The sequence below is a fragment of the Gadus macrocephalus genome, chromosome 9 (assembly GCF_031168955.1).
Source record: "Gadus macrocephalus chromosome 9, ASM3116895v1".
Taxonomy (NCBI): Eukaryota; Metazoa; Chordata; class Actinopteri; order Gadiformes; family Gadidae; genus Gadus; species Gadus macrocephalus.
The window spans coordinates 11,143,554-11,170,385 of NC_082390.1; the positions used below are offsets into that span (position 1 = coordinate 11,143,554).

At 43.1% G+C, this 26,832-nt stretch overlaps 2 protein-coding genes across 3 annotated transcripts in view; both read left to right on the plus strand.

Moving 5' to 3' along the window:
* The window catches only part of rpgrip1l (RPGRIP1 like), a 16,009-nt gene extending 11,579 nt beyond the window's left edge, over window positions 1-4,430 (plus strand). The window contains exons 20-26 of one of the 2 annotated variants that reach the window (XM_060060743.1): window positions 302-358; window positions 634-784; window positions 1,693-1,790; window positions 2,123-2,309; window positions 3,152-3,236; window positions 3,476-3,612; window positions 4,238-4,430. In XM_060060743.1, coding sequence (XP_059916726.1) covers window positions 302-358; window positions 634-784; window positions 1,693-1,790; window positions 2,123-2,309; window positions 3,152-3,236; window positions 3,476-3,612; window positions 4,238-4,374 — 852 coding nt within the window. In that variant the 3' untranslated portion in view covers window positions 4,375-4,430. The other variant, XM_060060744.1, reaches the window with a different exon arrangement.
* A 1,092-nt stretch (window positions 4,431-5,522) lies between these two features.
* On the plus strand, window positions 5,523-19,940 carry rbl2 (retinoblastoma-like 2 (p130)). Its single transcript, XM_060060746.1, has 22 exons — window positions 5,523-5,952; window positions 6,780-6,910; window positions 7,384-7,584; window positions 8,217-8,281; window positions 9,475-9,603; window positions 11,064-11,224; window positions 11,316-11,380; window positions 11,677-11,848; window positions 12,405-12,568; window positions 12,743-12,855; window positions 13,293-13,396; window positions 14,002-14,139; window positions 14,272-14,436; window positions 14,883-14,997; window positions 15,137-15,274; window positions 15,381-15,556; window positions 16,385-16,561; window positions 16,731-16,802; window positions 17,388-17,487; window positions 17,771-17,949; window positions 18,143-18,313; window positions 18,593-19,940. Exons 1-22 carry the CDS (start codon window positions 5,815-5,817, stop codon window positions 18,758-18,760), a joined length of 3,042 nt encoding a protein of 1,013 aa, XP_059916729.1. The 5' UTR covers window positions 5,523-5,814; the 3' UTR covers window positions 18,761-19,940.
* The last annotated feature ends 6,892 nt before the right edge of the window (window positions 19,941-26,832 follow it).

Sequence of the window (26,832 nt, forward strand, 5' to 3'; positions counted from 1 at the left end):
GTGTGTGTGTGTGTGTGTGTGTGTGTGTGTGTGTGTGTGTGTGTGTGTGTGTGTGTGTGTGTGTGTGTGTGTGTGTGTGTGACACCTGCTTGGGTTGAGGTTTCGTGTAGTAGTGGACAACAACAGTGCTGACAACATGACGGCTCTATTGCCCCTGGGACAAGGAGATCTAACCTTGATAGACCGACCGGCGCTGGCACTGACTCTCTGCCAGCACATTTTTACTCGATACGTCAAGTGTCAAAGTATACCATTGTCACTGTTAAATATAAGCGATGAACAGTGTGATGTTGCCCAACAGGACCGGGGCTATCCCCCAGAGAAGAGGGAGAGCTCCAAGCTGCCGCCCATTCAAAAGGTAAGCAAGGAGCCAGGTGAGACTTTCATAATTCATAAAGATAAACAGCTCAGACTATGATCACACAGGGGGCGCTCATTTTATCTTTCTTTAACTGTGGGGAGGGTGAAGTTTTTCTATTGTGTGAATTCAATGAGTAAATGTCCATCTCATTTTAAATTGTGTTTAAAATATGCATATTAAGTAATAAGTATAGTGTTAGAATTTAGATGTAGGCTGATATGATTGTGCGATTGTAAGATCACATGGGAGTTGTACTCTGTTGGGTTTGTCAGGGTGCCTCCGAGGGGACTCCGATACCTCCCAGCAGCACCCACGAGGACGATGAGGAAGAGGTGTCCCAGTTCTCCGAAGGCCAGCTGATCCCAGCGAGCTCCCAGTCCTACTCAGAGGACTCTGAGATGTCAGAGGAAAGCATTGCAGAAGGTAAGAATACATGCAAATGCAAAACATCTTATTGGAGGGTAACTGTCAGTATCTCACAGTTCTGTCGATTTTACCGTCTGTTTACGAACCAACTCTATGCTGTTGCTGCATCACGTCTCTAAGCAACCAGTGACACAAAACCTCCGAGGCACCATTACATCAATGTCAGCCTTAACCGCAAAGCAGTTGAGCCCTTTGTAAAATAACTCCAGGCCTTCAAAGTAGATCGATTTTAAAGTAGTTTAAAGTGGGACATGAATAAACCAATGCTGCAGCTCATGTTCTGCTATGGTATCTTCTATCCTTCCTGGTATCCATTACTGTCCAACTGTAGGATAAATTGTGATATTCATGCACTGACTCTCTTCAACTCTGGTTTGTGACGCAAAAGTAGAAGTAATACCCTCGATGTTGAAGTCCATTTTATTTACATTTATTTACAATAATTATATCATCATAATAATCAATGTTATTGATATAGCACTCTTAACAGTATTCCAAGACTTATTACATTGATTTAAAATACATTGAATTCAACTGAGATCAAGGTACGTTTGGAGGGCTGAATGAGAGGAGTCTGTTTCAGAGTTTACAGATGGAGAAGTAGTTGGGGCGTCATGGAAGGCTGTGGTTGGGAGGGGGGTGGCGGAGGAGAAGGTGAGGCCGCTTATCGGTCTGAGGCTGGTGCCGCCTGTACCTCGGTACTGATTAACCTATGGAGCTCCTGCGCTCTCTCTCTCTCTCTCTCTCTCTCTCTCTCTCTCTCTCTCTCTCTCTCTCTCTCTCTCTCTCTCTCTCTCTCTCTCTCTCTCTCTCTCTCTCTCTCTCTCTCTCTCTCTCTCTCTCTCTCTCTCTCTCTCTCTCTCTCTCTCTCTCTCTCTCTCTCTCTCTCTCTCTCTCTCTCTCAGACATTGAAGGAGCCTCCTCAGTGGTGGGGGGAGGTCAAGGGGACCTCTCTGACAGCGATGACTGTATCGTCCCTGGGCAGAGCTCGGTTGGGACCAAGGTTTGTTAAAGCCAAGAAACGGCTTTCTTTTCTGGGCCCTCTGGCCCGTGGGACTATTAATGACATCACGTTATTGGTGAATTGGCTTTGTTTAAAATTTGTAACAATGTTATAAAGGATAATAATCAATATCTAAACATTGTGGGATACTCTGGTTTAAGCGGAATGAACCACTAGGGAACCATCATTGGAAAAAAAACAAACGATTGTTGTGTAATCGAAGTTCATTATACAACGTTTTCTCCTTGCATACATACAAATTAAATGTAAACTCTTTGAAATGTTTTCGAATGTGTCTATTGTCGCTGTGTAATACCTACGCTCACCTCCAGTCTTCCGAGCGCCTGCGTGTGGAGATCGTGTCGGTGAACCTGAAGCCGGAGTCGCGGGCGGCCCACGACCCCAGTGTGGTGCGTCTGTTTGTGGAGTACTCTCTCCTGGACCTGCCCTCTGAGGAGACGCCCCTGTCCCTGCCCAAGCCAGCGCCGGGCCAGAGTGTCCACTACAACTACAGCAATGGTTAGCTATCCCATACACTATCACTGCTTTACGCTCTGTATTGGTAAGACCGAGGCTTGCTCGTTTAGACTGAGGCTTGCTCGTTTAGACCGAGGCTTGCTCGTTTAGACTGAGGCCGGTTCGTTTAGACTGAGGCCGGCTCGTTAAGAAAGAGGCCGACTCGTTAAGACTGAGGCAGGCTCTCTTTGACTGAGGCAGGCTTGTTTAGACTGAGGCCGGCTTGTTTAGACAGAGGTCGGCTTGTTTAGACAGAGGCCGGCTCGTTTAGACCGAGGCCGGCTCGTTTAGACCGAGGCCGGCTCGTTTAGACCGAGGCCGGCTCGTTTAGACCGAGGCCGGCTCGTTTAGACCGAGGCCGGCTCGTTTAGACCGAGGCCGGCTCGTTTAGACAGAGGCCGGCTCGTTAAGACCAAGGCTTGCTCGTTTAGACTGAGGCCGGCTCGTTTAGAAAGAGGCCGTCTCATTTACCATGCCTTCATCCCAAAAGCGAAGGCTTGGTGCGAATACATACATTCGCTCGAGTTTAAATATTTCAACTTTTCAGTGAATTTAGCTTGAAACACTTGCGCAACCTCCAAGTTAAGCGAGTAGAATATTCGCTTTTGGTCTGAACGCACCTTAAGAAGGAGGCCATGTCAATGTCATGGATTTTAGTTTATTAGGAGACCAGCTTGCTTAGAACGAGGCCAGGTCGTTTAGATGGAAGCAGGCTTCTTAAGAAGCAGGCCGGCTGGTCTGTAGGGAGGCAGGGGGAAAAGCTGTGTTTCAATTACCCGTCAACTCCTTTCATCAAAAGATACTTCAACTATATATTTTTTTTCTACCATATCTTATCTGCACAGTGATCCATGTGGACCAAGAGAACAACAGGCCAAGGAGAGAGCTGCTGAGAGGTGTTCTGGAAGGTCGAAACCCTCAGATGGAAAGGTGTGCAGAACCTCATTAAGAATGGGACATATCTACCCTTTAGATGTCGGGTAGATATAACTTATAATAACATGACAAGCAGAATAATGATGGGGTAGGTAAATAACAAGCTAGCTGTTATTTAAAAAAAAGTGAAGTGGATTTTCAGAAAACAATCAGAAACCCCAATTGTATTTCTAAATAGGTTGTAAGTGATGTCAGTTGAGCATGGTGCATGGTGCGTTTGTGGTTCTGGACAGCATCCGGTTCACGCTGGTGAGCGAGCCCCCGGAGGAGGAGGAGCAGGAGAGGGAATGTGAAGATGTGGGTGTGGCCTATCTCCGGATCCCCGACATACTGGAGAAACAGCAGGACTTGATGGAGAGCAGGCTGAACGGTACACACACACACACACACACACACACACACACACACACACACACACACACACACACACACACACACACACACACACACACACACACACACACACACACACACACACACACACACACACACACACACACATGCCAGTGCCAGTAACCTGGCAGTCTACCAAAGTTAGATCTCTTTGTCCCAGGGGCAAAAATCCAGTCAAGTTGTCAACACTGCCGTTATGCACTGCTAAACGACACTACAACTCAAGCACAAATTTGAATTTGCTGGCTAGAACAGGCAGCAAACACACGCATGCACTCACACACACACACTTTTTTTTGAAGTGCCTTTTTTTATTCATCTATAGCCGCACAGTTCTATATAATAGAGTTGTACATGATGTTATTCTGTATCATACATTGTTCTACATTATAGTTGCATATTTCCTGCCGATAACATGCAATTCTTATTATTGTGTGCTTATATGTAGGATGTAGCTACGTTTAGATATGATTTCTACTTAATGAAGCACTGAAACCCTCTGACCGTATAACGCCGTAGTATAACAACAGTTTCCGCACCTCCGTCTGAGTAATGTGGTCTGTTAACATGAGCGCTGTGGTCCCTGTGGTGGTCTGGTTCAGTGGTGGAGGTTGACGACAGCAGCGTGGTGTTGGGCACTCTGACCGTCTCCGTCGAGGCCCTGGACGCCCTGCGCTCCATCATGGACGACCCCGAACACGACTACACCGCTGCGTCCCATCTGCAGGAGGAGACATGACACCCGAAGCCTACTACTACTACTACTATTACTACTACTACTACCACGACTGCTGCTGCGGAAAAATCGTAGCAAACGAACACACACCGTTAACATACACCAGCCCACTGGAATTGCATGTGATTGCAAAGAGAATGAGAACACAATGTGCTGACACTGACTACCCGAACTTGTTCAGAAATGAAGGTCAGCCTTGAAGGCACTCGTTACTTAATGCATTAAATAAAACAGAGCCCCGCCCCAGCACCTTCAGTAAACAATCACAACCCTGCTCTGAGCCTGCTATTCTCTGCCTCTGGCCCTTGAGCAGCCAGCCTAGCTTGTCTGAGCTCCAGAGAGCTACTGTCAATGAGCTGTCGTTTCACTACTAAGAAGGGAATTCATGAGAATGTACTGTTTTTCAACGTCTTGGTTTGATAGAACTACTTCAAGCATATTGGAAATTGTTGACATTTTTGTGCAAGTTTTATTTCGAGATGTGTTGATACTGTAGTCAATTAGTCAATTAGTGTTTATATTTCTATTAGGCGTTCCACGCAGTATTTTTACACTTGAAATAGATTATTTGATGAGCTTGGTTTGCACTGTATATAAAGTATATTTATATAAAGTGTGAAAAGACATCCACATAAATTATGTTGATATCATAAATACTTTAATGTAGACCCTGGTGAATTGACTGTTTCTTGCATCAAATCTGCTTGTATGTAGAGACGACTATGATGAGATCATGTTTATTTGATTCGAATTGGATACAAATCATGCATTTTAGCATGACAAACCAAATCTGCGTTAAATTAATCCTTTTTTTTGTCGGTATTTAGTTGTACCTCCAAGCAGTATTTATATTTAGAATCTTAAATTCTAAAACCATGAATATATTTTGAAATGTAAACTAGGGGTTCCAAAGAAAATAGTGTTGACATGGCAAACACGCACACCCGGAAGTAGACCATTTCCTTTCCAACCAGTCTCATTTAATATTTCGTTTTAGAATCTTTACAAGCGTAAAACCATGAATATATTTCGAAACGTAATCGGGATTCCTAAAAGAATCGTGTTGACATGAGAAACACGCACAACCGGAAGTAGAGTATTTCCTTTGCACCCATTCGCTGCAACGCACTTTTAGTGGGCGTCGGTTGTGTTGACGTTATGTGGCTATTCACATACGAAGTACTTCAGGAAATGACCTACCCGCAGACTGTTCGCCGTGGTTTACTGAACCCTACGTTTTAGTCGCAGACGCGCTACGCAACGTAGTAACTGTCAGTCACAGGGCATTTAAATGGCCATACTACAGACCCCTCGTCTTTATAGCGCGTTCATAACACTGTTACACGTTTATTTTCTCTCTGAGGACTAGGACATTCGTGGTTTGGTAGTAGGGGTACGTTTTAAAGTTCGTAATTTGAGCTAACCTCTATTCGACAACTCAAAATGAGCGACGAGGACGAGTTTATGCAGAAAGCCCGAACTGGGTTTGAGGATCTGTGTCGAGCTTTGAATATGGACGAGGAGGCGAGCAGTGAGGCATGGAAAAGCTACGAGAACATCAACAGGAATTACACTCTGGAGGTAAACCTAAATGTCCGATATACATATATCTACTGGTATATGATGTTGTTTACTGGTTTCTGCGTTCGAATACAGCGTGGACATACGCGCCTATTTTAGACAATAACAAACTGTTACAGACAGTGTGATGGGTTCACTACTACAGCGTACACTTTTACAGTGACATTCAATAACTGTTGCAGTGTGATTGGATCACTGCTACATTGTATACTTTTACAGTGACATTCACTAACTGTTGCAGTGTGATTGGATCACTGCTACAGTGTATACTTTTACACTGACATTCACAAACTGTTATCAGTGTGTTTATCTTCAGTAATAATTGGCGATATTGAATTTCCTTCAGCATTTTGTTAAAGCATTGGAACTTCCTTGTGAAGTGTAGATATTCAGACGTCTCTTTAAATATACACTTCTCGATATGGTTTTCCATTGCAATGGGTTTATATTCGTACGTTACAACTGTATAATAACAGTAGCCTACTGATCAAGTAGGCCTACCAACCAGCTCGCTGTTCCGATAGACGTATTATTATAATCATTGTTTGAAACACGAATGAATAGACGCGTTTAGACATTCTGCTCAGTGACTTAAGACACGTAAGAAAACATTATTAACAAATGACATGTGACAAATGTAAACGATGACATTAGACCACTAGAGGGGAGAATTTCCAAAATGGTTGATTGCCCTGGTGACACATGATGCCCCAGCTCCCAATAAAGAGTGTGACACTTTGCATCTGTCTGTCTGTCTGTGCTTTTCTGTCCTTCCCTCCTCCTTTCCTTATTTTACCTCCTCACCCACGACAACCTCACCCACCCAGGGGAGTGAGTTACACTGGTTGGCATGTGCCCTCTACGTGGCCTGTAGGTCTTCTGTGCCAACTGTGGGTAAAGGCACCGCTGAGGGCAACTATGTCTCCTTGACCAGGATCCTACGCTGCTCAGAACAAAGGTAGGTCAACATACAACATAGCCGGCGTCCACCTCTTCCCCATGTTATACCAGAAATACTACCAACCGGTCAACGATGAGTTATGTTTGTCCCTTTTTCTTAACGCTATCTTGTGCAAAAGGCAGGGGATTTACAGTGTAATTCCTTGCCTACTCACTGTTGTGAGTGGCTGTACAAAAGTTTCCCCCCCGTCTCCAAAGCAATGGAGGACCCTGTCATGCCCTTTGTCTCAGAAGCTGATTTACTGCAACACACTCCACAGTCTCCTGGACCAGTTTACCACCAGCCTGTTAGAGTGACAATTGAACCTTGAAACATATAGTCCATGGCTGGTAAATGTAAGTTAGCAAAGTTGAATAAAACATATACTCATATAAAACGAGACCAGACGTTGAACAATAGAATTTAGGGAGTTTAAAAATAGATATGTTGTACATTATCAACATCTCTCTCTCTCTCTCTCTCTCTCTTAGCCTGGTGGAGTTCTTCAGTAAGATGAAGAAGTGGCAGGACATGGCCAGCGTGCCCACGGACTTCCGGCAGAGCACCGAGAAGCTGGAGCGTAATTTCACCGTGTCGGCGGTCATCTTCAAGAAGTACGTCCCCATCTTCAGGTCCATCTTCAAGGCCCCGCCCGAGGAGCCGCCCCGGGTTCACCGCAGCCGCAAGCAGAGGTAGGGGGGGACGGCGGCGTAACCACGGTGACAGGAATACACACCTCACAATGACAAATGCGTCACCCCTCACCCCAGGAGACAAAGAGAGACGATTGTTCCTCTTGTGCTGCAGTGTTTCGTTTTTCAATACAGGTGGATCCATAGTGATGGCAAGTTTAAGAGACATTTGACTAAATCCGAACTTTGTTTCTAAATGGCCGTGGACAACCATGTATACTGTCTTGGTGGTATCGCTAATTATTATTGGTACTGATCTATCAGAAGTTAGATAAATATAGATATTTATAGTAAGTTGGCCTTAAAAAACAATATGACTTTTTACATGTCATTTGCTTAGGTTACCTTTTGAATTGCCAAGACATACATACCTGAGAGGGCGTGTAAATACAGAAAAAGGATGTTACATTTTGTGGGGGTTTCTGCGGGATAACCCCCAGGCCAGCCCATTTTAATAGTGCTTTCAGTGCCCTTGCCAACCAGCAAAGACATGTAACGCATTCATGTGACACAAGCTTTTGTCAAAGCACGAGACATTTGGTTAATTATGGGATTATGGGCATTTGAATCAAACAGAGAACATTCGGGTAATGCATTTAGGAATGAATGCTTAATCTTCTTTCCCTCCTCAGACGGCATCCGTGCACTGTCTCTGAGGTCTTCAACTTCTGCTGGATTCTATTTATCCATGCGAAAGGTAACCACGAAGAGACTCGCCAACCAAAGCACCAGTTGAAGTTCAGTTGAACATGTACACTAGTGTTAAACATGGCAGTTAAGAGGGGGGTATGTCCGGCAGCAGGGAGAGTATGAAAGCTCATATACGGAACCTATAAAACGGTACAGAATCTCTTCTGTCAATCTCAGTAAAGGGATTCTGACTATTTCTTCCTGTTGTTTTTATGTAAATATATTTTGACTAAATTTATTTGTGCATCATTTTCCCTTATTCGGGACATTATAAAACACTTTGTAGAACTCAAAAGTTATGGTTAGAATTAATGTGTAGTCATTCTAAAATGGGGGGTCCATCCTACAAATCCCAATTTTTTTTTTTTTATTGAGCCAAAGTGAGCCAACCGAGTGAGCCACTCAAGTGTACCACCCAAGCAAGCCCACCAGAACATCAGAGTATAGGGAATTCAGAACCGAAGCGATGTTCTGGAAAAAACTGGCAGTGGGCCAGCAGTGCTGCTAAGCACCAACGAAGCCACGGATTAGATTAGTGTGGAGGGTCAGAGCGTCTGCTGGGGCCAGGGTGGAGGGTGTGAACAATAGGTTTTAATGTGAGGACATGTTCAGGCTTGTTAGCACCGGCTGGACATGGTCCAGTCAATCATTGTAGCCATGTCAACACAGACATTTATATTATTTTAACAAAGGAAGTCAAACGAAACGTGCAAAAACCGACGCTGTTGCTGGCTTTGAAATTTGTTTAAATTGCCTTGCTCATAGGCACATCCATCTTCAGTCTTGAGGTTTATACTGGTTAACTATTAGGTCTGTTTCCTAGAGGCTGCTTGGCTGTCATTGTATTGTTTCCAGCTCAGGCCACAGAAATCCCCACATTGGTTAGAATCTGGGCAAATATTTGTGATGAAACATGTCTGTGCTTGCCTGTTCTTCAGTCAGGGTCTAATAGAGGTGAGTTAAAGAAAGGAAAGCCTTTTACTGTTATTCAGTAACTAACCTTTACCCTTATTTACCTCTTTACTATGGATACCATAGAAAAAGCACCCAACTTTAATGGAAGGAATTTAACTTTATTTCTTTCCTTATTTATTTAATTTTTCTTCTACCTTTCTTTTGCCTGTTTGTTTGTTTTTACTTGTTTCTCTCTTCCTCCCTTAACGACCTCTCTTCCACTTCCTCACTCATCCCGGTCTGCAGGTAACTTCCCGATGATCAGTGACGACCTGGTCAACTCCTACCACCTCCTGCTGTGTGCGTTGGACCTGGTCTTCACCAATGCCCTGCTCTGCAATGCCCGGAAAGACCTGCTCAACCCAGACTTCAGAGGTACCCTGAACTACTCTCCCTGTTCTTATTCGCCCCTCTAAAGACAGCGTGGGAAGCCGTCCACGCGTGACGCAGATCTTGCTTCAGTCAAATGGATTGTGATTTTAATCCTTTAGGATTGTTTGAAGGTTAAGAAAGCTGCCAAAGTTTTTATGAGGCGATGATGTATAGTAACATTTCCAAATCAATTCTTAATGCAAATGTGTACATCAGAATGTAATAAGAAAGACTTTTAATAATCCATGTAACGCAAACATCAAAAACAACATCTGTTATACCCCTAACCAAGATCTATGAAAATGGTCATTCATTAGAAGAAAACGAGTTTGAAGACCTCATCCTCCGTCTTCCTAGACTGTCAATGTCTGACAGAAGTTCAGGACTATATCGTTCCTTTTGTTCCATCATCTCCAGTAGGAATGGGTAAACTATCCTCCAGCTCATGGAGGCAACATAAGCCCGGGGGGCCGACCCGGCCACTGGTCCGCCTCAATCCGGCCCGCAACGCCATGACTCCCACACATAGACTTCACATAGTCGGGCCACCGACTTCTATATATGACCGGCGAACAAAGAATATTGAGTAGCGTGAATAGCCCCTCCTCTCCGTGTCAAAACATGATCATGCACAGGAGTAAGGATTGTTTTGGGCTTTGCCCCACAGAGAGAACGACTGGCCGGGAACATTATGAATCATATCTTGGTTGATTGCACCCAGCCAAAGGTTAGTGGTGGTGCCATCCTGTTCTAAGTCACTAAGGCCTTCTGGATAAAGAGAAATGTGCCCAACGCTGCTCTAGCTACTGGTTCAGGGACATCAGAAAACTGCATCCAGGAGCGAACCTGGCTGCACTTTATTTTTCACCACAGTTTACTTAACAGTCTGCTTCCTCTATGTGGTTTTAACTGCATGTCTAGAACACTTATAAAGGGGAAGGCTGTGATCCCTGATAATGATGCAGGTCTGATCTCACACCCCCCCCCCCCCCCCCACCACACACACACACACACCCACACACACACACACACACACACACACACACACACACACACACACACACACACACACACACACACACACACACACACACACACACACACACACACACACACACACATCTTATCACCTCCACCCGTCTGCTTACTGTCCGGGAAGGAATACAGTACTTGTTGCACCTCAGGAACTTCAGATGAAAGGTTAAGTTTAGAGTGAGTAAGAACACTCTCACAATGAAACAATGCAGCTATGTACAACCCGGGGACCCTCCTTCACTTCCTTCAAGTTGATTAATGAGCCAATATATCAATTTTATGATGAAGTGTGTGTGTGTGTGTGTGTGTGTGTGTGTGTGTGTGTGTGTGTGTGTGTGTGTGTGTGTGTGTGTGTGTGTGTGTGTGTGTGTGTGTGTGTGTGTGTGTGTGTGTGTGTGTGTGTGTGTGTGTGTGCGTGCGTGCTCTAGGCCTCCCAGAGGAGTTTGGCAGTAAGGACTACAGGCCGGCCCCGGGGTCCTACTGCCTGCTGGGGAAGCTGTGTGAGCTCAACGACGGCCTGGTCCTGGAGGCCAAAGGAGTCAAAGAACACTTCTGGAAGCCCTTCATCAAGATGCTCTTCCACAAGAGGGTACACACCCGCACACACACACGCACACATTATTTCTGCGGGATGGGTTTCAGGAAGACATTTTGAATGTATACGTGTGTGTGTTCCACAGATCCTGAAAGGCAGAGAGGACACCTTGACAGGATTCCTTGACCCAATGAACTTCGGAGACAGTTTGTATGTTTTTCCCTCGCCAGTTTTAAGCTTTACCACTGCTGCCTTCTGTATTCTATTCTGCTACACTATCATCGATTCTACGATAATCGACTCTATTCTGTTATACACTAATACATTTTCTTCTTCTACTGCCGTCTCTATTCTGTACTACTAATTGTTATAATAGCATATTAACAATAGATATTATAGCACACAGCATAACATGATGTAGTCTGTACAGCTGACTCCGCAGCATGATACCAAAGCACGTGGCGCAGCATATCATGACCTGCGCGTGCTGCCGCTGCGTTCCCCAGTTCCTCTCTGAGCCGGGTGTACGAGGAGCACGTCCTGTCCACCGGCAGCCTGGACGAGAGGATCTTCACCGGGGAGGGGGCCAACGAGGACATCGGCACGCCGGCGCCGTGCCTCAGCGGAGCGCCGGAGAACCAGGACAGCGCCGCCTACAGGCTGCACGCTAGCCTTACCGTAAGGAATCACGCATACAGACACACACGCACGCATGCACACATAGGTCAGCTTGACATTTTCTTTCTTGTTGCTCTTGATTTAATTTCTATGATGTCTCGTCCATGTTTTTGTGCTTGGGAGATTATCCTTTTCTTTTGATATTGGCTAGGATTTCTGAGATAAAGAGAGGCAGGAGAGGCGAGCGTAGTGGCTACTTACGGTTGTAAAATCGTGTGTTATTGTTTTTATTTAGTTGTTAGGTTTTCCTTTTGACAGAGATGATATCCTCTGTTTCCTGCCCAGGGAATACTGTTGAAAATTAACTTATAGCTAAATCTGGCACGGCTAATGAACTGTGCATTGTCCCTGTCAAATAAACAAATAAATACTAGTTAGATCCACTCCCTGCGGAAATATACTCTGTTTGACGCCTTGGAAATGGAACCCCTACCTTCTCTTTATTGACGTGATTCTGAATGGACTTGAAGTTAAAAAAGGTGCAGTCCTACCTTCCTAATCGGAGACTGCACTCCATTGCATTCCTTGCACCCACCTGTCCTCTGTCTGTGCTCAGGCCACGGCCCTGAAGGTCTCCACACCGCTGTCCAGCAGGAGGTACCCCCCGGACCCCCGGCTGTCCTCTCCTGTGTCCTCAGCCATCCAGAGTGTGGGCCGGCTCCACAGCCTGCTGACAGGGGCCACACAGGGGCCCAGCGCCAAACTCACCCAGATCCTCAGGTAACACCCAGGGGACCGTATGCGTGTGTCTTTGTGTGTGTGTGTGTGTGTGTGTGTGTGTGTGTGTGTGTGTGTGTGTGTGTGTGTGTGTGTGTGTGTGTGTGTGTGTGTGTGTGTGTGTGTGTGTGTGTGTGTGTGTCTGAGCATCACCTTGTGTCTCTGTACTCTCCACAGAGCCTGTGCTAGGGACCCCAGTGATGTCATCAGTACGAGACTGAAGGAGATGTTCCAGACCTTCTGCCAACACTATGAGGACCAGAGCCTGGAGGGCCCGGGGATGGGGAAAGGTGAAAACACACACACACACACACACACACACACACACACACACACACACACACACACACACACACACACACACACACACACACACACACACACACACACACACACACACACACACACACACACACACACACACACACACACTTGTGAGTCTAGACACTAGTGCATTAACACACAGTGAACCCCTCAATTGGGTTGATTCCGGCCATTGAATTAGCAGGAGAAATGATATGAACACTAGAGAACAGATATGAACGCTACAATCAAATACGCAAACATATGCAGACACCTTGTGTAGTGAGGACATGATTTCATTCAGTGAGAGCATGATTTCATTCAGCAACACACCATACAGAATGCAGACAGGGACATTGACAGCAGTGAAAAGCAATTGAGTGAGAAAAGCTGAGTGGGTTTGGGGGTCTGCTTCTCCCTGAAGACGTGGCAGTGAAGTTCTTCCGGCTGGGGGAGGCGCTGTACTACAAGATGTTGGAGGCCATCGTGGAGAGGGAGAAGATGATCCTGGGAGAGGCCGACCTCTCTGTGAGTAAGCCCCACATGCACCAAGCAGCTAAGCACACACTGATGTGATGTGTTGCCACACACCTTCCAGTCGCACAATGGGCTAGTCGGAGTATACTACACGTAAGGGATGCAGAGAAGATTCAACAATTGGAATAGAAAACAACGTCACATCTCAGTTAGAACTCAAGTCTAGTTTACAATTATTTTCTCCAAATTGTAATCTTTATTCATACATGCACACCGGGGCTCCACTGGCTTTGCAGTTCTTACCAGCGTTGCACTGTTGTATAGCAGGATACACTTTTGAGATACACAGATTTGAATTTTATAGCCATCGAGGAACTTCAAAACATGATACATGAGACATCATGAGGCTCTATTTTAGGAAAAGGGTACATTGTAATTGCACTATTATGTCAAAATATTGACAAAACATTTGCCTATTTACTTGAATACACATTTGCCGCCCTAAGATGTTTATCGTTCTTGTGTGTGTGTGTGTGTGTGTGTGTGTGTGTGTGTGTGTGTGTGTGTGTGTGTGTGTGTGTGTGTGTGTGTGTGTGTGTGTGTGTGTGTGTGTGTGTGTGTGTGTGTGTGTGTGTGTGTGTCTGTCTGTGGGACAGGGCATCCTAGAGCAGGATATCTTCCATGGTTCTCTGATGGCCTGCTGCCTGGAGATCGTCATCTTCTCCTACAGACCGCCGGGAGACTTCCCAAACATCCTCAATATCTTCAAGATCCAGGCCTACCACTTTTACAAGGTACACACACACACACACACACAGACACAGACACACACACACACACACACACACACTCATTGCTAGCATTGCAATGCTTGACTCTAGTTAACAACGCAACACACATAGATGCTTCTCCTTCCTCGTGTCCAGGTGATCGAGGTCCTGGTGCGGGCCGAGCAGGGCCTGTTCCGCGAGGTGGTGAAGCACCTGAACCATGTGGAGGAGACGGTGGTGGAGAGGCTGGCCTGGGGCTCCCAGTCCCCGCTCTGGGACTCTCTCCGCAATGCTAAGGGCCAGGTCCCCACCTGCCAGGAGGTACACTAGCCTCCCTCCCTCACTCACAAATACGATCTACCTAAACTTATTGATGATGCGAAAATCGTCACATTTTTCCTAATAAGTTACTTATATGGACCGCATTGTTTATTCAAAAAATATTTGTACACCTACATTATTTGATGTAGTCATTATAACAATATTATTCTGACTTCATACATAACACAATTATTATTTTTTCTTGTGGAATCAGGAAATGATTACATTATGATTACATTACATGATTAGATTTTTTTCAAATTGTGCAATTGCTGAATTCAAGTGATGTGATAGAAGGTTACTCTGTGCTTAGTCACTCACTAGTGTGTAACTTGATCCGATCCCTTAGTCTGTTTTTGGTTGTGCCGTCCCAGCACAGGGACGTATCGTGTTCATAACAGAACAGGGTCCTCTGAGCCTTTAAGTGGGGCCGCCGTGTGTTTCAGGTGATGCCCCCCCGCTACCTGGAGGAGAGCGAGGCGGCGGGCGGCAGGTCCAACAGCTCCCCCATCACCCCCGGCACCCGTGGACCCGACCTCAGCGCCAACAGCACCCTCAAAGGTGGGTGTCCCGTAGCAAACCTGTGCAGGTGCCCACATTTGAGTAACCGTCCGACGACCCGTCACGAGACAGAAGCAGACAGTACAACAGAAGGGGCACCGATGCATGACGCCGTCCCCCCCCCTGTCCCCACCTTCAGGTGTGTCCCCGTCTCCCACCGGCCTGCTGGACAGGTACAACTCCCCCCCCAGCGCCGTCGCCCCCCACCGCCGCCGCCTCTTCGTGGACACCACGGACGCTCAGCCCACCTTAGTCACGGTGCAGATACCCCTGCAAGGTGAGGCCGAGGGCTCACCGACCAACACAACCCCACCCCTTCGGCTCTGGGTCAATCCATGTAGTCCGTGGACACGTGGTCCTCATTATGACCTTTGAACCTGCAGGGATCACCTTCTTCCCGCTCCAGATGATCCCGGGCCAGGGATCGACCACGCTGCATCCCATCTCGGCCCAAGCTCTGACGGGGACCATCAGCGGCCCCTCCCCCGCCCCCAAAGCGCCCAGCAGACCGGCCAGCGTGCCGCTGAGGAAGGGCTCCCTGTCGCTGTTCTTCAGGAAGGTGAGGGTCACCATTAACACCCAGCGGGTAAACCCATCCTCGCAGTGACTGAGGCCCCGGGTTTACAAATCTATCCGGACCTATGCGGTTCCGTGTTAGGATTCGTGTGGACGCCTGAAACGCAAGCGATCACGTCATCGCCCCCCCCCACCAGCTGGGGGACGTCAGGAGTTGCGTTGAATTCTTTTTTTATTGTATTCTTTTTGTAGCTTTAAATAAAGCCCCTTGATAAATTGAATTACTAACTTTACATTAAAAAGTACTTTTGCTCAATTTAAAGGGTTGAATCTCCTCGTGACTGAATGTTTGTATACAGCGCGCAGGCTTGATGCGCTCCACTTTTCTCTGTGGAGAACCAGCGCCTTGAATATTTACTACAGCGTTTCTACAGCTCGATGCGGTTTAGCAATGGCTCCGTCTTTACGGAGACATTCCTGAACCGCATAAAACGAAACCGGATCGTTTTCACCCGTTTCGGCTCCGTGTGGACGGGGCCTGACATGACGTCGTCAGTCAGGATGGAAGATGTCACGACATCATGCACCTTCAACTTGTTTGTTAGGTCTCAGTGTTTCAGCTGGCTCAAATTCAACAGCATTTTATGGTAGACATTTTCCATAATTCAAATTTCTATATATTCCCATGACTTCTCTTTGAGTCTTATATTAGGTGTTCTAAACAGTCCCTTCCTCATGCTGCTTCTCTTCGTCTTGTACACATCATTATTACTTGTGAGAGTCAACACCTCACCAGGGGTTCAATCTACCTCCTGTACCGAGTCGCAGCACCTCAGGATCAGAACCTAGTGACCCCCCCCCTGTCCTGCAGGTGTACCACCTGGCCAGCCTGCGGCTCAGAGACCTGTGCTCCCAGCTGGACATCTCCCGTGAGCTGCGGCAGAAGATCTGGTCGTGCTTCGAGTACTCGCTGGTCCACTGCACTGAGCTCCTGATGAACCGCCACCTCGACCAGCTGCTCATGTGTGCCGTCTACGTCATGGCCAAGGTCCGTGTGGCGCCGTCCGTCCGTCTGCCTGCTCCTCGGCCCCCCCTGTCTGTCTGTCTTGGGTGTCGTTCTGCGTGTGTACTGTGTCGTTGACTTGGGTTGGACACAGGGTTGATGGACATACTGGTGGGGTGAGAGGTGCCGATTTAAGCGAGCTGCTTCTCTACAGGTCACCAGGGAAGACAGATCTTTCCAGAACATCATGAAGTGCTACAGGACCCAGCCGCAAGCCTGCAGCACCGTAAGGCTGATTCCTATCCAATACAGCCCCCTACATCTGTGATATGAAACAGTTCTTGGTTGAGATGGAGAGCTCCGTTCTGTCTGATTACACACGGTTTTCACATCTTCACATCTAAGCGTCTTAGAGTACCATATTAAGCGCTATATAAATTTCATTTATTATTATTATTATTATTATTATCTTGTTTATGACAAAACCTGCACCGATAAAGAGACTGTGAACAGCCAAAATGCTCTTCAAAGTACCCATGGATAGGATCATTTTAACAAGTGGGGTGGTATGACATGAGACCCTGTGTTCTCTGTGTGGTTGTATCCCTTTGGCTCCCTCTGGTGGACCAATCAGGAGCAACACCACAACATGAATACAAATAATACTCATATATATGTAGGGTTAGTATTAACCCTACATTAAGTATTATTATTTGTATTGACGTTGTAAGAGTATTATTTGTATTGACGTTGTGGACACAATACTACTTAATACTGTCGGTGACCATTTTAACAGAAGGCCTGTGTGTGTGACTCAGGGTGATAATGTTGACTGTATGTGGCTGACACTACTTCACTGTGTGCCTCTCAGGTCTACAGGAGTGTCTTGATCTCAGAGAGTCGGAGGAACCTTTCAGATGGCAGCAAAGTCAGCAAGCTGAAGTCCCCTATCACCAAAACCCAAGAGCAGGGTAAGGTGGAGCCAGTGTGTGTTTTGATCTCCGTGGCTGAAACAGAGTTCAACTTCTCGGTCACACATAATATGACAGGATGTGTGGTGCTTTTCATATACAACATCGCCCTAACGCTGTTACCCAACAGCGGTATTAACAGAGTAGACAGCAGGTCTACACAACAGCAGACGACGAACCAGGAGTGGAACACTATATCATGCGGATGAACTAGGAAGATGGCAGGTACTTCCCTTCGGCCCGTCTCTGACACTGTTCTCCCTCCTCCATCCGCCTCCTACAGGTGTCAGTCTGAGCACCCCCCCCTCCACCCCCTCCTCCACCTCCACCCCCTCCACCTCCTCCACCTCTCTGATGGACCAGGAGGAGCGGGGGGACCTGATCTGCTTCTACAACCAGGTCTACATCACGCCCATGCGGCCCTTTGCTCTGCGATACTCCCTGAGCTCTCCCTCCGCAGGGGTAAGTCCGCCTGGGGGTGGGGGGGGGGGCAGTTGTTTGGGGGGCAGTTGAGGGGCGGGGGGGGGTAGAATCTAGTTATTAGATTCAAAACTTGAGCCATGCTTGAGTATTCATATTAATAATCCTGCCATTTTTTGTGTGTGTGTGCGTGTGCGTGCGTGTATGTCTGTGTGTGTGTGTGTGTGCGCCCCAGGCGGAGTCCCCTCCCATGTGTCCGTACCCCAGCGTGAGGTGTGGTGCGGCCCGCCGCGTGCAGCTGTCCAGTAAACACTGCGTCTACGTCTCGCCGCACGGGACCAGCGGCCCCGCCACGCCCCCCCCCCGCCACAACATATACTACTACATCAGCAACAGCCCGTCGGATGTGAGACACACACACACACACACAGACGAACGCATGCACACGTACAGTCACTGTACACACCCTCTCTCTCACTCGCCCACTCCCTCCATTACTGATCGCTCGCTCACTCACTCACTCACTCACTCTCTCACTCACGCCCTCACAATACATACAACATGCAGACACAAACATGAGTTTATAACACGATGCTATTATTATTATTATTATTATTAGATTTCCACCTATTATTAAAGGTATGACACACAGCCTGATCTCTGTGTCCTCTATCGCCCCCTGCAGCGCCTCCGGGAGATCAACAGCATGATCCGCACAGGGCAGAGTCCCAGCAGGAAGCACAGCCTGCCCCTGGAGGAGGAGCCAGAGCCCAAGAAGGCGTGTCCAGAGAACCAATCGGCACTGCTCCGCAGGCTGCAGGACGTGGCCAACGACCGTAGCTCCTCCCACTGAGCCCCACCTCCCCCTTCTCTTTCATGAACTTTTTGTATCAAGTCGTAGGCCATATGGAGCCAAAGCAAGCAAATAGTTTATTTTTATTTCTCTGTTGATGACGACACCTCCATGCGCAACACTTAAGGGCTAGGCTGAGAGGAGGGCGTGCAATTCACCATTTGCCCCATCTACCCTAAGGCAATCTCCGTCCTCTTGCTTCCTGTGAGCTGTGTACGCCAGTTAACAGGCCCTGTGAGCGTGAAGAATACAAACATAACAGGAAGAAGAACAAGGAAGACAAGGAAAAATAAATAATTTCACTAAGCAATAACATGTAATTGCTTAAAGGGGACCTATTATGCTTTTCGACTTTGATGACCTATAAACGTTGTTATAATGATTGATAGTCATGTTTAACCATACACAAAAAACGATGTAGATTTTCGGGAAACTCTACCTCTCATCTGGGCGCTTTCAGCATTCTCTGTCAACGCTCGGTTTCGTCCTTCTCCGCCCCCTCGCCCCCCTGCTGCCAACCCAACTCCGTTGTGATTGGTTACCTTCCTTGAAGCGCGCGCGCGGGCAGTTTGACCAGGCATATGGGGGCGCGGCAGGAGTGCATCTACGTAGATGATTTCCCGGAAATGTGAACAAGTGAATCGCAAACGTTGTCCCGAGTGTTTAGCGCTCTGCACAGCCACCCCAGACTGTCAGCAGGGAATACGTCAAAATGCATGTACGTCATTATTTGACACTTAAGTATGGTTAAACATGACTATGAATCATTATAACAACGTTTATAGGTCATGAAAGTCGAAAAAGCATAATAGGTCCCCTTTAAAATAAAAAATTTAGAAATATACATATTTACATATATATTTTATGAAAGGAAAAATGTATTGGTAGATGAGCTAAAAAGTGTATATAGTCTGTTTTTAATATGATATTGTAAGTGCAGATCTTGGTAGTTGCTCTTTATTAAGATAACCGTTATAATAGTTTGTACTTTGTTTTTCCTATTCCCTATCCATTATGTGTTTTTGATTATAAAGCATTACTGTCTCTTTGGCCCTCAACAATTTGCCACGTTAGCCTACTCTCACAGCATGGAACAGAAGGCAGCTTAACAAAGCAGCCTAATACATCAACACAAGCACTCTTGACCCTGTACATTTTTAATAAAAGTATGTTGTTTGCAGATGTGGATTTTATTCGGGTTTCATACAGAAGAAGCTCCTGCCTGTTTAGGATGGTTCTTCACCAGCTGTGTTATCTTACATTCCCGTGAGATGGTAATGCCAGAAGAAATTAGCTTGAGTTGAAATCATATTGTAGCAATGTACCTAGGTGGCGGCCAGTGGCGAAGCTAGACCTTTTTTGGGTGGGCTCAACCCCACCCAAAACTTGCCTTAGCCCACCATATCGTTTCGTCCACAAATCTAATATTCTACTTCTTTTGTTTACACAAGCAATGAGAGAATGGATGCTGTACAATAATGAACAGGCTCAAATGGGCTAGTGAAATCGAGCGCAACCTTCCTGGAGGGAAAACCACAAGGAAAACCACATATTTGAAAAAAAATAAATAAATTGTCTTTGTCAAATAAAACATAAGGGGTAACACTGTTGTTTTTTATTGGTCGTCATGAAGAAAAAACATATTTGAAAAAAAAAAAAAATTGTCTTTGTCAAATAAAACATAAGGGGTAACACTGTTGTTTTTCGTCAGTCATCATGGGAAAAAAACATCAGGGGTAAGACTGTCGTTTTTATCAAATGAAACGTAAAGGGTAACACTGTCGTTTTTTATCTGTCGTCATGAAAAACCCATAAGGGGTAACACTGTCGAAATGTATCGAATAAAACATAGGGGGTAACACTGTCGTTTTTACCAAATGAAACATGAGGGGTGACACTGCTGTTTTTTATTTGTCATCATGAAAAAAACATAAGGGGTAACACTGTTGTTTTTTATTGGTCGTCATGAAAAAAAACATAAGGGGTAACACTGTTGTTTTTTATTGGTCTAAATGAAAAAGAACATAAGGGGTAACACTGTCGTTTTTTATTGGTCGTCATGAAAAAAACATAAGGGGTAACACTGTTGTTTTTTATTGGTCGTCATGAAAAAAACATAAGGGGTAACACTGTTGTTTTTTATTGGTCGTCATGAAAAAAAACATAAGGGGTAACACTGTTGTTTTTTATTGGTCGTCATGAAAAAAAACATAAGGGGTAACACTGTTGTTTTTTATTGGTCGTCATGAAGAAAAAACATATTTAAAAAAAAAAAAAAATTGTCTTTGTCAAATAAAACATAAAGGGTAACACTGTTGTTTTTCATCAGTCATCATGGGAAAAAAACATCAGGGGTAAGACTGTCGTTTTTATCAAATGAAACGTAAAGGGTAACACTGTCGTTTTTTATCTGTCGTCATGAAAAACCCATAAGGGGTAACACTGTCGAAATGTATCGAATAAAACATAGGGGGTAACACTGTCGTTTTTACCAAATGAAACATGAGGGGTGACACTGCTGTTTTTTATTTGTCATCATGAAAAAAACATAAGGGGTAACACTGTTGTTTTTTATTGGTCGTCATGAAAAAAAACATAAGGGGTAACACTGTTGTTTTTTATTGGTCTAAATGAAAAAGAACATAAGGGGTAACACTGTCGTTTTTTATTGGTCGTCATGAAAAAAACATAAGGGGTAACACTGTTGTTTTTTATTGGTCGTCATGAAAAAAAACATAAGGGGTAACACTGTTGTTTTTTATTGGTCGTCATGAAAAAAAACATAAGGGGTAACACTGTTGTTTTTTATTGGTCGTCATGAAGAAAAAACATATTTGAAAAAAAAAAAAATTGTCTTTGTCAAATAAAACATAAGGGGTAACACTGTTGTTTTTCGTCAGTCATCATGGGAAAAAAACATCAGGGGTAAGACTGTCGTTTTTATCAAATGAAAGGTAAAGGGTAACACTGTCGTTTTTTATCTGTCGTCATGAAAAACCCATAAGGGGTAACACTGTCGAAATGTATTGAATAAAACATAGGGGGTAACACTGTCGTTTTTACCAAATGAAACATGAGGGGTGACACTGCTGTTTTTTATTTGTCATCATGAAAAAAACATAAGGGGTAACACTGTTGTTTTTTATTGATCGTCATGAAAAAAAACATAAGGGGTAACACTGTTGTTTTTTATTGGTCTAAATGAAAAAGAACATAAGGGGTAACACTGTCGTTTTTTATTGGTCGTCATGAAAAAAACATAAGGGGTAACACTGTTGTTTTTTATTGGTCGTTATGAAAAAAACATAAGGGGTAACACTGTTGTTTTTTATTGGTTGTCATGAAAAAAAACATAAGGGGTAACACTGTTGTTTTTTATTGGTCGTCATGAAGAAAAAACATATTTAAAAAAAAAAAAAAATTGTCTTTGTCAAATAAAACATAAGGGGTAACACTGTTGTTTTTCGTCAGTCATCATGGGAAAAAAACATCAGGGGTAACACTGTTGTTTTTTATTGGTCTAAATGAAAAAGAACATAAGGGGTAACACTGTCGTTTTTTATTGGTCGTCATGAAAAAAACATAAGGGGTAACACTGTTGTTTTTTATTGGTCGTCATGAAAAAAACATAAGGGGTAACACTGTTGTTTTTTATTGGTCGTCATGAAAAAAAACATAAGGGGTAACACTGTTGTTTTTTATTGGTCGTCATGAAAAAAAACATAAGGGGTAACACTGTTGTTTTTTATTGGTCGTCATGAAGAAAAAACATATTTAAAAAAAAAAAAAAATTGTCTTTGTCAAATAAAACATAAAGGGTAACACTGTTGTTTTTCATCAGTCATCATGGGAAAAAAACATCAGGGGTAAGACTGTCGTTTTTATCAAATGAAACGTAAAGGGTAACACTGTCGTTTTTTATCTGTCGTCATGAAAAACCCATAAGGGGTAACACTGTCGAAATGTATCGAATAAAACATAGGGGGTAACACTGTCGTTTTTACCAAATGAAACATGAGGGGTGACACTGCTGTTTTTTATTTGTCATCATGAAAAAAACATAAGGGGTAACACTGTTGTTTTTTATTGGTCGTCATGAAAAAAAACATAAGGGGTAACACTGTTGTTTTTTATTGGTCTAAATGAAAAAGAACATAAGGGGTAACACTGTCGTTTTTTATTGGTCGTCATGAAAAAAACATAAGGGGTAACACTGTTGTTTTTTATTGGTCGTCATGAAAAAAAACATAAGGGGTAACACTGTTGTTTTTTATTGGTCGTCATGAAAAAAAACATAAGGGGTAACACTGTTGTTTTTTATTGGTCGTCATGAAGAAAAAACATATTTGAAAAAAAAAAAAATTGTCTTTGTCAAATAAAACATAAGGGGTAACACTGTTGTTTTTCGTCAGTCATCATGGGAAAAAAACATCAGGGGTAAGACTGTCGTTTTTATCAAATGAAAGGTAAAGGGTAACACTGTCGTTTTTTATCTGTCGTCATGAAAAACCCATAAGGGGTAACACTGTCGAAATGTATCGAATAAAACATAGGGGGTAACACTGTCGTTTTTACCAAATGAAACATGAGGGGTGACACTGCTGTTTTTTATTTGTCATCATGAAAAAAACATAAGGGGTAACACTGTTGTTTTTTATTGATCGTCATGAAAAAAAACATAAGGGGTAACACTGTTGTTTTTTATTGGTCTAAATGAAAAAGAACATAAGGGGTAACACTGTCGTTTTTTATTGGTCGTCATGAAAAAAACATAAGGGGTAACACTGTTGTTTTTTATTGGTCGTTATGAAAAAAACATAAGGGGTAACACTGTTGTTTTTTATTGGTTGTCATGAAAAAAAACATAAGGGGTAACACTGTTGTTTTTTATTGGTCGTCATGAAGAAAAAACATATTTAAAAAAAAAAAAAAATTGTCTTTGTCAAATAAAACATAAGGGGTAACACTGTTGTTTTTCGTCAGTCATCATGGGAAAAAAACATCAGGGGTAAGACTGTCGTTTTTATCAAATGAAACGTAAAGGGTAACACTGTCGTTTTTTATCTGTCGTCATGAAAAACCCATAAGGGGTAACACTGTCGAAATGTATCGAATAAAACATAGGGGGTAACACTGTCGTTTTTACCAAATGAAACATGAGGGGTGACACTGTCGTTTTTCTTTGGTCGTCATGAAAAAAAGCATAAGGGGTAACACTGCTGTTTTTTATTTGTCATCATGAAAAAAAGCATAAGGGGTAACACTGTTGTTTTTTATTGGTCGTCATGATAGAAAACATCAGCGGTAACACTGTTTTTTTTTTTATTGGTCGTCATGAATAAAAACATAAGGGGTAACACTGTTGTTTTTTATTGGTCGTCATGAAAAAAAACATATTTGAAAAAAAAAAAAAATGTCTGTCAAATAAAATATAAGGGGTAACACTGTGGTTTTTCATCAGTCATCATGGGAAAAAAACATAAGGGGTAACACTGTCGTTTTCATCAAAAGATACGTAAAGGGCAACACTGTTGTTTTTTATTGGTCTAAATGAAAAAGAACATAAGGGGTAACACTGTCGTTTTTTATTGGTCGTCATGAAAAAAACATAAGGGGTAACACTGTCGTTTTTTATTGGTCGTCATGAAAAAAAACATAAGGGGTAACACTGTTGTTTTTTATTGGTCGTCATGAAAAAAAACATAAGGGGTAACACTGTTGTTTTTTATTGGTCGTCATGAAGAAAAAACATATTTGAAAAAAAAAAAAATTGTCTTTGTCAAATAAAACATAAGGGGTAACACTGTTGTTTTTCGTCAGTCATCATGGGAAAAAAACATCAGGGGTAAGACTGTCGTTTTTATCAAATGAAAGGTAAAGGGTAACACTGTCGTTTTTTATCTGTCGTCATGAAAAACCCATAAGGGGTAACACTGTCGAAATGTATCGAATAAAACATAGGGGGTAACACTGTCGTTTTTACCAAATGAAACATGAGGGGTGACACTGCTGTTTTTTATTTGTCATCATGAAAAAAACATAAGGGGTAACACTGTTGTTTTTTATTGATCGTCATGAAAAAAAACATAAGGGGTAACACTGTTGTTTTTTATTGGTCTAAATGAAAAAGAACATAAGGGGTAACACTGTCGTTTTTTATTGGTCGTCATGAAAAAAACATAAGGGGTAACACTGTTGTTTTTTATTGGTCGTTATGAAAAAAACATAAGGGGTAACACTGTTGTTTTTTATTGGTTGTCATGAAAAAAAACATAAGGGGTAACACTGTTGTTTTTTATTGGTCGTCATGAAGAAAAAACATATTTAAAAAAAAAAAAAAATTGTCTTTGTCAAATAAAACATAAGGGGTAACACTGTTGTTTTTCGTCAGTCATCATGGGAAAAAAACATCAGGGGTAAGACTGTCGTTTTTATCAAATGAAACGTAAAGGGTAACACTGTCGTTTTTTATCTGTCGTCATGAAAAACCCATAAGGGGTAACACTGTCGAAATGTATCGAATAAAACATAGGGGGTAACACTGTCGTTTTTACCAAATGAAACATGAGGGGTGACACTGTCGTTTTTCTTTGGTCGTCATGAAAAAAAGCATAAGGGGTAACACTGCTGTTTTTTATTTGTCATCATGAAAAAAAGCATAAGGGGTAACACTGTTGTTTTTTATTGGTCGTCATGATAGAAAACATCAGCGGTAACACTGTTTTTTTTTTTATTGGTCGTCATGAATAAAAACATAAGGGGTAACACTGTTGTTTTTTATTGGTCGTCATGAAAAAAAACATATTTGAAAAAAAAAAAAAATGTCTGTCAAATAAAATATAAGGGGTAACACTGTGGTTTTTCATCAGTCATCATGGGAAAAAAACATAAGGGGTAACACTGTCGTTTTCATCAAAAGATACGTAAAGGGCAACACTGTTGTTTTTTATTGGTCTAAATGAAAAAGAACATAAGGGGTAACACTGTCGTTTTTTATTGGTCTAAATGAAAAAGAACATAAGGGGTAACACTGTCGTTTTTTATTGGTCGTCATGAAAAAAAACATAAGTGGTAACACTGTTGTTTTTTATTGGTCGTCATGAAAAAAAACAAAAGGGGTAACACTGTTGTTTTTCGTCAGTCATCATGGGAAAAAAACATCAGGGGTAAGACTGTCGTTTTTATCAAATGAAACGTAAAGGGTAACACTGTCGTTTTTTATCTGTCGTCATGAAAAACCCATAAGGGGTAACACTGTCGAAATGTATCGAATAAAACATAGGGGGTAACACTGTCGTTTTTACCAAATGAAACATGAGGGGTGACACTGCTGTTTTTTATTTGTCATCATGAAAAAAACATAAGGGGTAACACTGTTGTTTTTTATTGGTCTAAATGAAAAAAAACATAAGGGGTAACACTGTTGTTTTTTATTGGTCTAAATGAAAAAGAACATAAGGGGTAACACTGTCGTTTTTTATTGGTCGTCATGAAAAAAACATAAGGGGTAACACTGTTGTTTTTTATTGGTCGTCATGAAAAAAAACATAAGGGGTAACACTGTTTTTTATTGGTCGTCATGAAAAAAAACATAAGGGGTAACACTGTTGTTTTTTATTGGTCGTCATGAAGAAAAAACATATTTGAAAAAATAAATAAATTGTCTTTGTCAAATAAAACATAAGGGGTAACACTGTTGTTTTTCGTCAGTCATCATGGGAAAAATTTTTATTGGTCGTCATGAAAAAAAACATAAGGGGTAACACTGTTGTTTTTTATTCGTCGTCATGAAAAAAAACATAAGGGGTAACACTGTTGTTTATTATTGGTCGTCATGAAGAAAAAACATATTTGAAAAAAATAAATAAATTGTCTTTGTCAAATAAAACATAAGGGGTAACACTGTCGTTTTTTTATTGGTCGTCATGAAAAAAAACATAAGGGGTAACACTGTTGTTTTTTATTCGTCGTCATGAAAAAAAACATAAGGGGTAACACTGTTGTTTATTATTGGTCGTCATGAAGAAAAAACATATTTGAAAAAAATAAATAAATTGTCTTTGTCAAATAAA